The sequence below is a fragment of the Sorex araneus genome, chromosome 3, assembly GCF_027595985.1.
Source record: "Sorex araneus isolate mSorAra2 chromosome 3, mSorAra2.pri, whole genome shotgun sequence".
Lineage (NCBI taxonomy): Eukaryota > Metazoa > Chordata > Mammalia > Eulipotyphla > Soricidae > Sorex > Sorex araneus.
This window is the reverse complement of record NC_073304.1, coordinates 198154461-198171036: the sequence shown is the minus strand read 5'-3', so window position 1 is coordinate 198171036 and position 16576 is coordinate 198154461. Positions and strand designations below refer to the sequence as shown.

The window sequence follows — 16576 nt, the reverse complement described above, 5'->3', positions numbered from 1 at the left end:
TGTTTATCTTGCACACGGCCATCCTGGGGTTAATCCCTGGCATCCTTTATGGTCCCCTGAGCACCGCCAGGAGTGATTCCTGAGTACAGAGCCAGGAGTAACCCCTGAGCATCAACGGGTGTGACCCAAAAAGCAAAAAAAAAAGAAAAAAATCTGTTTGGGTGTTGGCCTACTAATGATTCACACATTTGTATGTGAGTTACTATATAAAAAATGAACTTCTATAGGTCTTTAATATTTATATTTGAGTTTTTTATTATAAATAAAAACACAATTTTGCACTATTATAATCATATCATATATGCTGGGGTTTATTCTGTACGTATTTTCCTTTGACTTCCTTCTAATTACTCCTATGACATTTCTTCTCATCATCCTATTAACTATGTGAAAGGATGCATAAAGCAGAAGAATGTAGCCCTTGACATTTTCCTGTGCTGATCATAGTCTTAATATGTATTTGTGTACTGTAGCACTGTAGCACTGTGTCCCATTGTTCATCGATTGCTCGAGTGGGCACCGTCTCCATTGTGAGACTTCTTGTTACTGTTTTTGGCATATCGAATACTCCACAGGTAGCTTGCCAGGCTCTGCCCTGTGCACGGGATACTCTCAGTAGCTTGCTGGGCTCTCCAAGAGGGACAGAGGAATCGAACCTAGGTTGGCCGTGTGCAAGGCAAACGCCTTCCCCGCTGTGCTATCGCTCCAGTGCCATTTGTCTATAGGCTGGTACTTTTGCCTCTGCTTTTGTGGGGAGAAGCTGGCATCATATTTCTTCACAATATCTTTTTCCTCCCTCTTGCCTTCCCCTTCAGTGCTGTTGCTGTTGCAATTTATGTGTAGGGTCCAGGGGTGTGACTCCGTGGTGGAGCCTCTGCCCCCCAGCTTTGACACCTCGCAGGGCCCCGAGTCATTGAAGTGCACTGCCAATGTGATTCAACAAGCGTTCGGTCACCGTTGAACCACAACTGAGTGTGGATGAGGAATGCATTTGAAGTGTGTGATTCCAGCAAGCACGGCCCCTGAGTGTGTGAACACCACAGCCAGCTCGTTGTGTGATTGTGCGACACCACCCCCTGCCCCCCAGTCATTGCAACTTCAGTGACCATCGAAAGGGGGAGGGAAAATACAGTTGCAAAGAGACACTTCAGGCTTGGATGGTTGCTTAGAGTTGGTGGAGCATACCCCTGGCACGTGCCATGCCTGAGTCTAAGTCACTGCATGGCTCCCTGAGCACCATGGGGCCCAGGTGGTACTGCAGCACCAGGCCTGAGCACGGAATGAACCATCAGCCCCCTCACTGTGGGGCTCAGAGTGCTGGGAGTGGCACCTGGTCCCCCGAGCACCACTGGGGAGCACCCCTTTTCTGAAGAAGTCAGTGTACTTATGGATATAAAGATGAGCTATCCAGGAGACCCAAGAACCGAGACTTACAGAATAAAACAAGGTGCTTAGATCACATGGGTTATTAAATCAGTTAAACATACACAGCCGTAAGCAAGTAAAAGAGATGAAGTGGCTTCACATATTTAAGGTGTGATAAATTTTATTTAACTACCGTGACTTACAAACTGTTATTAGTAGGGTTTTAGACATCAAATATTTTAGCAGCACACTCTGCACCTGTTTGTTTGTTTTATGTACATAAGTACCACTCAGCCAGCCATCTCACACTTAGTACTCTGTCCCATATAAATAAAAGCACTTATTTGTCAGTCTAGGTGTTTTCATATTTTTTCCAGTATTGTCCATAGCAGGAAGGAAGGTGAATGATGGACTAAGCAGTGATAGAGCTACCCTGTGGAAGTTTAGGTAGTCATTTAAAAAATAATTTAAATTTATACTTATAGTCTTCTGAACCATTTTTTCTGTTGTGGATTTTGCTGTTTTTATTTTTTATTTTTTTTTTTTAATTTTTTTTTTTTTTCTTTTTGGGTCACACCTGGCGATGCACAGGGGTTACTCCTGGCTCTGCACTCAGGAATCACCCCTGGCCATGCTCAGGGGACCATATGGGATGCTGGGATTCGAACCCGGGTCGGCCGCGTGCAAGGCAAACGCCTTACCCGCTGTGCTATCGCTCCAGCCCCCAACTGTTTTTATTTTTTAATTGACATCTCAGTGGGACTTGAAGAAACAGAAGAAATATATGTAGACAGTTTTCTTTATCATTGAAATTTTGGTCAAGTGGATTTCAAGACTTGCTTTAACTTCAGTTTCTTTTTCTCCTAGAGTATGCATAGATGCATACACACACACACACACACACACACACACACACACACACACACTCACACTCACACTCACACATTTCCCTTTCTTAGTATTCGATATGCCAAAAACAGTAACAAGTCTAACAGTGGAGACGTTATTGGTGCCTGCTCGAGCAAATTGATGAGCAACGGGATGACAGTGATATAGTGATACAGTGACAGTCTATATATGAGTTATATCACACATACATACTTTCCCTTCATTATTATAGAAATAGGAAATCCCTCCCAATCACCACCAAAAAAACGAATGTATTCTTCTTCCTTGACTTCCAACCCCTGTTCTTTTCCACCACTAGCAGTTGAAGGGATTATAGCCTTCGGCATTTTCTCTACAACTCATGGTCAATGAAATTTCAGTTTAGAAATTGTGTCTGGGGGCTGGAGCAATAACACAGCAGGTAGGGCGTTTGCCTTGCACGCGGCCGACCCAGGTTCTATTCCCAGCATCCCATATGGTCCCCTGAGCACCGCCAGGGGTAATTCCTGAGTGTAGAGCCAGGAGTAACCCCTGTGCATCGCCGGGTGTGATCCAAAAAAAGAAAACAAAAAGAAAAGAAAAAGAAATTGTGTCTGGAATATTTGGATTCCCCAAGAGCCTGGGGAAAGAAATCACGTTTTACTGTAACCACAGCTGCCTTTTCTCTTTTTGCTTCTGTACAGATTTGAAAAAGGGCGCATCTACACTTTCATCGGCGAAGTCGTCGTTTCTGTGAACCCTTACAAGCCTCTGAACATCTACGAGAGAGACACCATCGAGCAGTATAAAGGGCGAGAGCTCTATGAGAAACCGCCTCACCTGTTCGCCATCGCCGATGCTGCTTACAAGGCCATGAAGAGGCGCTCAAAAGACACCTGTATCATGATATCAGGTATTCAGTGCTATCAGTGTTCAAAATTATTTAACTTAGTTGGTACTCAAGGCTCCAAAGGATCAGATTTATTTTTGAAGTAGAAACTTCAGTTTGGTGCGGCTGAAAAATATTGTGAACGTTAAATGTCCAATCATTTGTATTCATTCTGATCATCTAGTCTTGGTTCATTTACAAATACATATTTCATTGGGATGGGTTTCTGATCAGTTTTGTAGTTTGAGCTGGCATGGAAATTGTCACCCCAGTTTTGTTTGTTTGTTTGGGGGCCACACCTGGCGGTGCTCAGGGCTTACTCCTGATTCTGCGCTCAGGGATCATTCCTGGCGGGCCTGGGGGTTCGGAGATTGAATCCAGAACTCTAGCTGCTGTGCAGTCTCCTAGGCTCCTGTCCCTCCGACATAAAAATAAAATAGCACCAGATGAAACATAAGAAAAATATTTTAAATGGTACAGAATGAAGCCAAGCAAAAAAAAAAAAAACCCATAGGAATATCAGATTGGTGGATGGAGCCAGTGTCCAGGGACCTGCAGGGCAGGGGCTTGGAGTTGGGCCTCAGAGAGAGGGGCCGCAGCCTTGACTTCTGAGAGGGAGCTTGGCCGCAGACCCCGTGTGCTGAAGAACTAAGAACTGAGCTTTCTATCTTCCAGCAGTCTTGGGGAATAAAATGAAAAAGAAAAATATCTGCTTCTTAACCCTAAATGATTTGTCCCAAAACAGAGGAGTTTCTTCTGGTGTCGGTAACAACCCCTCACATATGTATTATTATACACTTTGATGACCTTTGTTCTAGTCTGGCTATCAACTCTGAAAATTATCTAGAATGGTTTTGTTTCTAGTTTATAGCTGATAATACTAAGGGTCAGAGGAATTGAGCAACTGAATTTAGTGCTAAAGTTAGAGAATTGTGTCTTGAGACTGTCACTGTCATCCCATTGTTCATCAGTTTGTTCCAGCGGGCACCAGTAACATCTTCATTGTAAGACTTGTTACTGTTTTTGGCATATTGAATATGGCACGGGTAGCTTGCCAGGATCCGCTGTGCGGGCGAGATACTCTCGATAGCTTGCCGGGCTCTCTGAGGGGATGGAGGAATCGAACCTGGGTTGGCTGCGTGCAAGACAAATGCCCTACCTGCTGTGCTATCGCTCCAGCCCATCTTGAGACTATTAAAATAAATTAGAAAAGTGGTTGGAGAGATAGCACAGCAGATAAGGTGCCTGCCTCGCACACAGCTGACCTGGGTTCAATCCCCGGCACATATATAAGGTCCTCTGAGCACTGCTGGGATGATCCCTGAGAACAGAGCCAGGTTTAAGCCCCACACACAGCTGGGTGTTGCTCACAATCCAAAAATAAACAAGCAAATTAGAAAAGCTGTATTGCCTGATTCTAAAAGGGCAGGGTGGGCGGGGAATAGAGGCAAACAATTATGTAAATGTGCAAAGGAAGGAAGAAACAAGCCCTGACCTTGAGTCCCTTCTTCTCCCCACTACCAGAGCCCAGAAGTAACAGCTATGAGCGATCTAACATGTATTATTTCATACATTTACTCTGCATGTGCAAATTAATATAGCCACCTGTGCACATGTGATTATATAATTGACTATTACATAACTTGTTTTTTCCATTTAACCGTGTATTGGGGCATTTTTCCTTAGAGTACTAAAGAACTAATGAATCTCCTTAACAATTGTGTAAAATTCCATTAAACAGTTGAATTGTAATGCACCCAGTGCTCTACTAATGGGCATATTAGTTTCAGGTTTTAGCTATAACACATAATGTATAGTTTGCAGAAATATCCTTAGAATCTCTGAAGATTACTGTTCCGTGTGTTTCGTATGTCCATAACTTAACTTGTTATTAGTGGAACTTATAGGCCAGAGGACATACACGTTGTTTTTCTTTTTTGAGTCACACCTGGCAATACTCTAGGAACCATATGGGATGCCAGGGATGAAACCTGGGTCCGGTGCATGCAAGGCAAAATGCCTTATCTGCTGTACTATCGCTCTCACCCTATGCACATTTTTGACTGTGAGTAGATACCTCTAACTTGGAATTACTTCGCACCCATAAAAAGACATCCTACTGTAGAAAATGAGGTTCTGCGAATGTATCTCTGGTCACTGTTAGAATCACTATCCTGTCCCTTTTCTACTCTACCTAGGAGTCACCACCAAGTATTAAGATGTAAGGAATTGATTAATACATTTTAATCCTGTTTACTTTTTTCTAAGTAAATCTTGATTTATAGTTCGTTTGTTTTGCTTACATAGTAGTTTTATGTTTCTCACATCGCCAGATCTGTTTGAGTTAATACCATATCTAAATAGGTGAATTAACTAAAAAAAAAAAAAAAAAAAGCAAATGGTGAAGCAAGGAATTTAAATAGCATCAACAGTTGTAATGATTTGATTAATAATCATATAACTCTTGGCTTAAGCTGCAGTCTTAAGTTTGCACTGTTTTTCTCCCAGGGGAAAGTGGAGCTGGGAAGACTGAAGCCAGTAAGTACATCATGCATTATATTGCGGCCATCACCAATCCCAGTCAGAGAGCTGAGATCGAAAGGTAAGCGGGGACAAGGAACTGTTCCCTGTCTGGGTAGCACTTCCTTTTCATGTGCCAGTTTAACCACACCTCTACTCGAAGGTGCTTTGAGCATTTATTGATGGTTGTTTCCCTCTCATTTTTGCCAAATGTCTGTACATTTCATTCCTGTCACTTTATTTTTATAGTTGTTTTTTGAATAGAAAAAAGCTTACTACAGGGTGAGTTTTAACAAAAAATCAGAGCCAATAAAATTATTTGAAACTGGAGAAAACATCCCTATGCTAGTTCATATTGCCTTAAGTGTTATATGTGAGCAGCAGAGATACTTTTATTTACATTGGTCAGATTTATTGTTCAAGCCCTCATGGACACCTGACTTTTTGCTGATATGCAAAAAATATCTTTTTAGGCTCTGGAGGGCAACTCAGTTCTCTAGATAAATCTGCTCTTACCCATTTTTAAACAAAGCCTCTGGAATTAGGCATTCTAGATAGGATTCCTTTTCTTTTTCTTCCTCTGAGCCCAACGGTGCTCAGGTTTCCTCCAGATTCTGTGCTCAGGGATTACTCCTGAAGGTGCTAGGGGGACCGTACGGGATGCCAGGGATGGAACCTGAGTCAGCTGCATGCAAGGCAGGCGCCCTGTGCACTGTCCTCTCTCTCCGGCCAGACTGGAGTCCTTTTCTAAAGGCTGCAGCCAGTGAGTAAGAGCCGGTGGTGCGCACTCTCTGGGGCTCAGCCCTGGGCTGGGCGCCTGGCACGTTGCAGTCATGTAATGAATGTGAAGGGAAGGAATGGAAGGTTTTTTTCAAAGAGAGAAAGAAATGTGGGGGGTCAAGTGGCATAACATTTTCATATCAGTCTTTGGGGGTTTGGGTTATTTTATTTATTTTCTTTTTTTGGTTTGGTTTGGCGTTGGAGTCATACCTGGCTGTGCTCAGGGATCACTCCTGGCAGGTGACTCTTATGAAGTGCTATTCGAACCCCAGTTAACCGTGTGCAAGGCGAGCGCCCTCTCTGCTGCACTCTCTGGCCCTGTAGTATAGGTTCTTTGAAAAGACGATGTTTTCAGAGTTGCTACCTTGAAGCTTACTGTTCCTCTAGCGGAGCATCGCACTCTGTGTACGCATCATCGCTGTCTGCCTTTCACTGTGTGGATGGGAAGGGCATTATGTTGGCCTTTTTATTTTTCAACCCTCTTGGGCTGTATTGTCAGGTCAAAAGAGGCAGGTCACTCTTTTTATTTTGATTTTTCTATCTAACAGTACAAGGACAAGAATATGAGTAGGTTTTCTTAATTTCCTTGAGAACTCAGGACAGTAGCTGAGAACTAATATTTTTTAAATTTCATTTGACTTTTCTTTGGTAGTACAATATCAGTATTTGACACTGTGGTGCTGCTCTGCCAGACTCCCCGTCAGAGTGGCAGGACCTTTCTTCCCACCACCGTCCCAAGGTCCCTTCCCTCCTTAAGACCACAGTTCTGTTAACCTTATGAGAAGTAAATTTTAGTTCTAAAACCCTGTTATAGTAAATAGCGGCATATGTATGCAGTACTCGTCTTTTTTTTTTTTTTTTTGCTTTTTGGGTCACACCTGGCGATGCACAGGGGTTACTCCTGGCTCTGCACTCAGGAATTACCCCTGGCCGTGCTCAGGGGACCATATGGGATGCTGGGATTTGAACCCGGGTCGGCCGTGTGCAAGGCAAACGCCCTACCCGCTGTGCTATCTCTCTAGCCCCTGCAGTACTTGTCTTTTACAGGCATTCTTACCATAGTTTTTTTCAGAAAGTTTCCATTTTTTACCAAACACTAGCAGTTTGGGGCGGGAGAGTGCAGGAAGGACTTGCATGTGACTGTGTAGGTAGGACCAGGTTTGAATTCCCGGCACCACAGGTGGTCCCTGGAGTACTGCCAGGAACGGCCTCTGAGCACCGCCAAGCATGGTCCAAAATTCTCTCCCACCCCCCCCAAAAAACAACCAGCCGTTTCCTCACCATGTCAAAGTGCACTTTGTCTCGTGACATGAGGTGTTGGGTCACTTGCAGTAACAGTGGAAGGAGCAGTGGATCTGCTCTATCAGGTTACTTCAGTGAACAACATTTTTTATATTTTTTGTGTGTATGAATATGTGCGTGTGTGTAACATGCCTACAGTCAGGGTCTCTGAGGAAATCTTTGCCTTTTTAAGCAAAATTAAGCTTTTAAAAATTCAAAGACTTATGATGACTTTAATTTGTTTCTATTAAAGAGTGAAGAATATGCTGCTTAAATCTAACTGTGTTTTGGAGGCTTTTGGAAATGCCAAGACCAACCGCAATGACAACTCAAGCAGGTTTGGGAAATACATGGATATCAACTTTGATTTCAAGGGCGATCCTATCGGTGGTCATATCAATAATTACTTATTGGAGAAGGTAAGATGAGCATACATTTCTGAGGGGCGTGTTTGCAAATGCTGAATGTTTTTCTAAAATCTGGTTATATTTATAGAATTTCTTCTTACTCCCTGGAAATGGTGTTCTATTTATTCACTGAAAAAGAGGGCGATTAGATCTTCGTAATCAATTTCCTTTAATCTTTTGAAACTCCTTCCCTTATTTTACCCAAAATAAACAACACAATGAGAAACATATTTGTACAAAAGTCACATACTACCCTCTTCACAAAATTGGGTGGCATAGTATAGGAGCAGAAGAAAAGCAGATCAAAGGCATGGAAAGAAAAAAGCCACCACTTATCCTAAAATAATAGCAGTGTTAAGAATTCAGGGAGTTTGTAGAATAATTACCAGTCTTGTATAAGAATAATTCTCTCTGGATCTTTTAAATTTGAAAAGTGATCACATCAAAGACCTGAGATTACTAGGAGCCACAGTGTGAACCAGAAACCTGTTTTTCCTTTAAGACCCCAGGGAAAAGGTAAGTTTTTGAAATTTCCTTTAGGGGAGACTGGCAGGAAATAGGGAAAACCCTGGCCTTTGTCAGGAGGCTCTAGGGTCTTTGTGGAAGCAAAAGACACTGAAACGAAAGTTCAGTAGGAGTAGACTCATTTCTGCCCCAGGAGCACACAACATACACACACATACACGCACACACACACACACACACACACCCCAGAGGAGCACTCAGTCTTCTTGGTTCACACACACACACACACACACACACACACACCCAGAGGAGCACTCAGTCTTCTCGGTTCTCTCTCTCAAACACACACACACACACACACACACACACACACACACACACACCACCCTCCCCACCCCCCACCCAAGAGGAGCACTCAGTCTTATGGTTCCCTGTTCTGTTGGTGACAAGGCTCACTGGACCAAGGCGGCACCTGGGGGTTGCCAGCCTTGACTGTGCTTTTACTTATTTCTACTTATTTAAAGTTAATATTGACTGAAGTAGCCTTGGTTCACAAGAGTAATTGTTTCTGTGTTTAGGGCACCATACTGCCCCTTCCACTCCTGAAGTGCCAACCCATGGGGCCCCTGTGCCCTTTCGGCTCTCCTCCACCCTAACTCCAGATGCCAACTCATGGGGCCCCTGTGCCCTTTCAGCTCTCCTCCACCCTAACTCCAGAGCCTCGGCTCTGTGGTCAGGGTTTATTTTTCTTGGATATTGTCTCTTCCTTTCCTTTGTTTCTCTATATGTGCTTTTGTTCGTATATGTTTTGCTTTCTGATACTAAAGGGGAAGTGTTCCAAGGTGGTTTGCAAACACTCACCCACACTCTCTCAAATTCGAAGCTTTACAGAGTATGTAGAGAAGTCATCCAAACAATGTCCCACCCTTCAGAGGATTTTTTTTCTTCATAGTAGCATTTACTCCCATTCTTCCTCCCTTCCTGCTCTCCAGCTAACTTTCTATGGCAAGCATTCTCCTTTTGTATTCTCTTATTAGCACTTGCGAAGTTATGAACTTTGTAGATAAAAGCAGCGAAATGGAGAAAGTGGGGGAGGGTGTATGTGAAAGTGGGCCAACTCCTGAGAAAGTTTAACAAGAATCAGTCCAGGACTAATCATCTCCTCACATGTCACCAACTCTCATAGGTTTTAATTTAAGCTCATTGAAATCCTATTTCCTTCAACTTTCAATTTTTCCACTGCTTTTTAACAGATGTGTTTTATGATCTTGTAGTCTAATCGCAAAACATACTGTATTCGGTCAGTGAAAACACGAAGTGTATGTTTTTATCTGCCTACGTGATTGTTGGGCCTGTAGAAGATTCCAATTAAAACTTTGCTCTTGGGAGTGCCAGGGAGGCTGTGTCCTAATTAATCTTAATTATCCCTGAACATGACTGAAGGAGGGTACATGAGTCCATTCACCTGGGTTTTGTAGTTAAGATGGTCCTTCCCCAAGTCTCCACCTTGAATTGAATTCAGTTCTGAATCCACTTGCCTAGTCGGCTTTGGATTTTCTACTCCATTCCCCTGTCGCCTCCAGCGTGATGATAGAATATGGTGGAATGAGTTTATCCTCACTTCCCCACCCTTGGTTGTTGCTGTTACAGTACATAGGGCTGCACAATTGGTTGCCGTGTACAGAAAACCACACACTTGTGGCCCTGAAGACCACAGTGGCAGTGCACACATAGGTCCTGTGCAAAGAATCGAACACCATAAGGCAGATGTTGTGCCACTAAGCCACATCTTAACCCTAATCTTTTTTTTTTTTTGCTTATTAAATTGAAGTTAGGCTTTTCAGAAAGTATTTACTGAAGTCACTTGAAAATCAGCATGAAATACCAGCTTATTTGTCTTTTCCCCCAGAAGTTTCATTAGAGTTGACTTTATGCAGAGTTAGTAATCAAAAGGAATCTTTGCAGGGGCCCGGGTATGTACCCCACCGGGTTTGATTCCCAGCACCAGCTGCTTCCCTGAGCATCACCAGGTGTAGCCTGGGAGGTCCCCAGCACTGTGGTACTGTGCATCTCATTTTTGGCATCTTGCATGGATCCCAGCCTCAGTTGGCAGAGAAATCACTGGTCAGAATCCTTTAAAAACTAGAAATTAAGCTTCCATATGACCCCACAATACCACTTCTGCAATCCAAGTGCCCTAGAACAGATGACTGGTTAAAGAAACTCTGGTACATCTACACAATGGAATACTATGCAACTGTTAGGAGAGATGAAGTCATGAAATTTGCCTATAAATGGATAGACATGGAAAGTATCATGCTAAGTGAAATGAATCAGAAAGAGAGGGACAGACATAGAAGGACTGAACTCATTTGTGGAGTATAGAATAACATCACATGCAGCTGACACCCAAGGACAGTAGATACAAGGGCCAGGAGGATTGCCCCATAGCTGGAAGCCTGCTTCATGAACGGAGGGGAGAAGGCAGATGGAATCGAGAAGGGATCACTAAGAAAATGATGGCTGGAGGAACCAGTTGGGATGGGAGATGTGTGCCGAAAGTAGATAATGGACCAAACATGATGACCTCTCAGTGTCTGTGTTGCAAGCCATAATGCCCAAAAGTAGAGAGTATGGGGAATATTGTCTGCCATGGAGGCAGGGGGAGGGTGGGAAAGGGGGGTATACTGGGGATATTGGTGGTGGGGAATGTGCACTGGTGGAAGGGTGGGTGTTTGATCATTGTGTGATTGTAACCCCAACATGAAAGCTTGCAACTATCTCACAGTGATTCAATAAATTTTTTAAAAAAAGATTAAAAAAAAAATCACTGGTCAGGCCCCCAGCCCTCCTGAGCCCTGCCTTTGAAGCCCCCTGTACCCACCCCCCCACCCCGCAAATAGTCTTTGGAATAAATTACCTTTTTTGAGGCCTCTCTTAATTGCAATTTTTTGAAGCCCTTTAAGGCAGGGGTCCCTTCAAACATTATTGTTTGACTGTTTTATTAAAGGGTATAAGGCTCTGCTCTTTGAAATGCCAGCAAGGTTCTGCAGAAGGGATGCTGAAGAGATTCCCCCCTAATGTTTCTTCCTACTTTACTCTTCCCATGACTAGTTCATCCCATTCCCCCACACAACACCTAAAAAAGAATTTTCTCTTTAAGTTCCAGGTTAAAAAATTGAAAAAGCAAAATTTCTTAATGTTTCAGAACCCTATTTTAAGTAGTAAATAGTAAAATGGACCATCAAAATATTGCACCATGCTGGAACCTTGGTGATAGGAGCCGTGAGGATCAAATGTGCGCACAGAAGTGTAAAATTTAACCCCTGGGTCCCTACAATATTATAAACTAATGAGAAAGCAATAAAAAAATTAAATTTTTAAATGAAGGACGAGAGGAATTACACAGAAAAGCCCACGGAGAATGTGTCATTTTAGTGGGTTAGAGTACAGTCTGCTGGCTCTGTTGAATGGAATGCAGGATCCCTGAGAAAGTGGCTTTTGTTTATGAGTTAGGAGTACATTTTCAGAGGAATGATCTTCGTGTGTGTGTGTGTTTTTTTTTTCCCTAGTCTCGAGTGATTGTGCAGCAGCCAGGAGAACGAAGCTTCCATTCTTTCTACCAGGTTAGTACTCTGCTATTTTCTGAAAGGAAATGGATTAATTGCTCAACTGCAGAAAGGAATGGTTTTAATATTGGAAGTCACTCAGAATTCTATGCCTTCCTGCCTCCATTGACCAGGAGACATTAAACATGGGCGCACACACACACACACACACACACACACACACACACACACACACACACACACACAGAGTCTGATCACCTTGGTTGAACATTACCTACATTTCCTTGCAACATAGATTCTTAATAATTATTAAATTTTTTGAAATGGTATATTCTAAGTATATTAATTTTGTTGTTGGGTTTTTTGGGGGTTTATTTTTATTTTTTGGTGAAGCAAGAAAGTTTTTATTGAAACTTATTTAGAAAGATGTCAGGGGAAAGGGAGAAGTGCATATTCAAGAGAGAACACAGTCTTCTCCAGAGGCAAAGAAACATCAGGACAAGCAAGCGAGATATGTAGTCAAGGGAGAAACATGGGCTTGAAGAGTAAGCCTAATTTTATTTTTAATTGAAGCTGTTGTTCCAGTATTTAAGAGCTCCAGAAATAAAGGCAGTTCAGTTAGAGAAGGGATCACCAAGTAAATGGTGCTAGGAAAATCTGCTCGGGATGGGAGAGGCACCCTGAAAGCAGACTATAGACCAAACATGATGGCCACTCAGTACCTCTATTGCAAACCACAACATCCAAAAGGAGAGAGAGAGCGAAAGGAAATGCCCTACCACAGAGGCGGGGTGGGAGGAGAGAGAATGGGGTAGGGATGGTGGGAGGGATGCTGGGACCATTGGTGGTAGAAAATGGGCACTGGTGGAGGGATGGGTATTTGACCATTATATGACTGAAATGTAAGCACAGAAGTTTATAAGTCTGTAACTGTACCTCACGGTGATTCACTAATAAAAAAAATTTTTTTTAAAAAGAGCTCCAGAAATGGGAAATCAAAATCAGTGAATTTTCTTTATAGAAATAATAAAGCAATGTAATTACTAAAACAAACAAACAAAAACCTGTAGCACTGTATGGTCCACTGAGGTCCCACCTGGAGAGTACAGAGCCAGGAGTAAGTCTTGAGCATTTCTGGGTGTGACCCAAAAATGGGAACAAATTTTATCCACATTCATGTTTTTCTGGGCAACTGACTTAATGGCAGTATCCATTATTATATACAAGTTCTGGTATATTTTGGTTTTACAAATCAATTTAAAAATTTTAAATTTGGTCAGAGACATCATTCAATGGTTAACTATATGCTTTGTCAGAGGGTGCTGGTTTGAGCCCTTGCAATTCTGCTAAAAAATAAAAAGTTAATAGTGGAATTTTTAAAATAAAGCAAAGCATACAATTTAATGAGTTTAATGATGAGAGTTAAACATAATGCCTTCATTAAATCATATGCTGTATAAAAGGGCTACCCATGTTAGCCATGTTAGAGCTGTTTTTGTTGACAATTTTCCATTCTTTCTAAAACCTTTCTATCAAATGGAAAAGAATTCTGTTTATTTTTTAAAAACTCTTAGTTTTCCCCCAGTACTTCTCCCAGTTGGGTGAAAGTATTGAAAATTGTCTTTGTCCAACACTGCAGTCACAGTTATCCAATTGTCCTTCCCTGAAATGCAGAAATGGGTTAAGAATAAGCAAACATATTTTGTAACTGCAAGCTCTTATTTCTGGAATGGTATTGATTTTATTTTCTAAATTCTGAAGCACAACTCTATCCTGTCTAAGTCGTGGGCTGCTAAAGCAAGTGATTGCTCCAGTTTCGGGGCTCCTGCTGTACAGAAGCACAGATAAAGCAAGCACCTTTTATGTCACCTGGGTTGTGAAAAGAGCTAAGGTTGCTTCATATGTGTCTTCTTCCTGACTGCATAACATTTTCCATAACTGATGAACCAAAGCCATTTGCCTTCAAGTTAAAAAAATAAAACATTCTCCAGAGCTAGAACTAGGGGGACTTACATGAATGAAGCCCAAGAAGTGAATAGAAGCTAAATGACTGTCAAGCTAGAACATTTGGTGTTTTAGTTCTCTGTGTGCTTGGACTATTTATTTTTAATTAAATATTTTTCAGCTACTCCAAGGAGGTTCAGAGCAAATACTACGCTCACTGCATCTCCAGAAATCTCTTTCATCCTACAACTATATTCGTGTAGGAGCTCAACTAAAGGTAAGAGTTGCCTCTTTAAGATTGCTTAGCTATAGAATCAGGAACATTTAAAAAAAATCAGAAGGAACATTAATTATGTGATCAAGCCTGCTCCCCTTAGGTCAATAATTGAAAAATTTTTAGGAGCAGAGATACATTATTGACTCAACAACTTCGTTTAATAACCTCATTACTCTCTTTTATCACCCTATGATAGGAAAGTTTCTCTTGTGTGATCTTGTGCTTTCTTTTAAGTTTTAATCCTGTTTATTTTATTTTACACTACAAAAATATTGAGGGCCAGAGAGATGACTCAAAGGGGTGGTATGCGTGCCTGGTCTGTGGCGGCCTTGGTTTCATTTCCTGGCACTCCTGGCACTGTACCATCCCTTGATCATCCCTGGGATGTCCCTGGTTGCTGCCAGCCCTGCTGGACCCAAGCAGCACTGGACCTGAGTATGGCCAGGAGTGGTCCCTGGGACCCTTGGACACTGCATGGATATAATTAGAAAATTTACCTCAAAAGAAGAGAATACGATTTGGTCAAGGCAAGTAGATAAGACAAAAGAAAATTTAAAAGCACTGTGGTTGAATATGAATATCAAGGCTCTCCATCCACTGTCCTTTCACTTTGAGTTTGCTGTATTTTAGAAATCATTTTGTGACCATTTCTAGCCGCCTTTTCTTTTTCCCAGTTTCCTCCTTCCCTTGTATGTGAGCCCTTGCACAAACATTATATGATTATTTTTGCTCTTTTACTTCTAACTTGTTTTCTGCCAGTCATTTTAATAATGACTCTGACTCTGAATAGGACAGTAGTTTGTTGATGGTAGATTATAAAACATGACAGTGTTATCTAGTATCTCATTCTATTGGAAGAAAGATGTGTAAATAGTTAAGATATGCATAAATACTTAGGAAATATATAAAAGCAATTGGTCTGTATTCTATATGGAAATATATATATAATTGATCTAAATTTGTATAATATATACAGTGGATATATATTCTATGTTAGAGGAATATATAATTGTTTAAATGGAGGGTATGGTAGATATTTCTTGTGTTCTTTCGCTTTTCCCTGTTTAAAATTTCTTCTGTAATATGTGTGCATTACTTATATGTTTGGGGAAAAGGAAAAAAAACTGCAGAAGGAAAGGATCTAAGATGAGGAAGTTGTATCTTTTTAAAAAATTCTATTATTGGGGCTGGAGAGATAATATAATGTATGGGTCATTTGCCTTGCTTGCGGCCAACCAGGCTTGACACCCGGCAACCCATATGGTCCCCTGAGCACCAGGAATAATTCCTGATGCAGAGCCAGGAATAAACCTTGAGCACCCCCAGGTATGGTCCCTTCCCCCACCAATTCTATTATTTGTCTTTAACTATAAAATAGTTTAGTTATATTTGCATTTTCATGAACAAAATATACTTTTAAAGTTTTACTGCTAATTTTTTAGTTTACATTCTGGTTGCTCAAACTTTTTTTTTTTCTCTTTGGGTCACACCCGGCGATGCACAGGGGTTACTCCTGGCTCTGCACTCAGGAATTAACCCTGGCGGTGCTCAGGGGACCATACGGGATGCTTGGTTGGCCCTACCTGCTGTGCTATTGCTCCAGCCCCAGGTTGCTCAAACTTTTTTTATAATTTTCTGAGAGCAAGATTTTTTTCTTAGAAAGTAATTGCAAACAAAACAATAGAGAATAACACTCCAATTCTCTGAGAATAAGCCACAGGTACCTAAAGAATCATAATAACTGTATCACTGTCATATCTAGTATCTCATTCTATTGGAAGAAAGATGTGTAAATAGTTAAGATATGAATAAACACTTAGGAAATATATAAAAACAATTGTTCTGTATTCTATATGGAAAAATATATATAATTGATCTAAATTTGTACAATTTGTACTCATCGATTTGCTCAAGCGGGTACCAGCAATGTCTCCATTGTGAGACTTGTTATTACTGTTTCGGGCATATCGAATATGCCACAGGTAGCTTGCCAGACTCTGTTTTGTGGGTGAGATACTCTTGGTAGCTTGCCGGGGTCTCTGAGAGGGGTGGAGGAATCGAACCCGGGTAGGCAAACGCCCTACCCACTGTGCTATCGCTCCAGCCCAAAGATTCATAAAGGATTTTAAAATCAACACCAAAGTACCATCTCACCAGAAATACTCTTTTCTTGTCAAATTGTCTTATCAACCAGATTACTTTTAGTCAAATC

The 16576-nt window shown here is 41.7% G+C and overlaps 1 protein-coding gene across 2 annotated transcripts in view; it reads left to right on the top strand.

The window, feature by feature from the left end:
• The window catches only part of MYO1D (myosin ID), a 378710-nt gene that overhangs the window by 96209 nt on the left and 265925 nt on the right, over positions 1-16576 (top strand). For both annotated transcript variants that reach the window (XM_055130005.1, XM_055130006.1), the window contains exons 2-6: positions 2937-3145; positions 5630-5723; positions 7956-8121; positions 12147-12200; positions 14269-14364. In XM_055130005.1, the coding sequence (XP_054985980.1) occupies positions 2937-3145; positions 5630-5723; positions 7956-8121; positions 12147-12200; positions 14269-14364 (619 nt within the window). The remainder of the gene's footprint in view (positions 1-2936; positions 3146-5629; positions 5724-7955; positions 8122-12146; positions 12201-14268; positions 14365-16576) is intronic.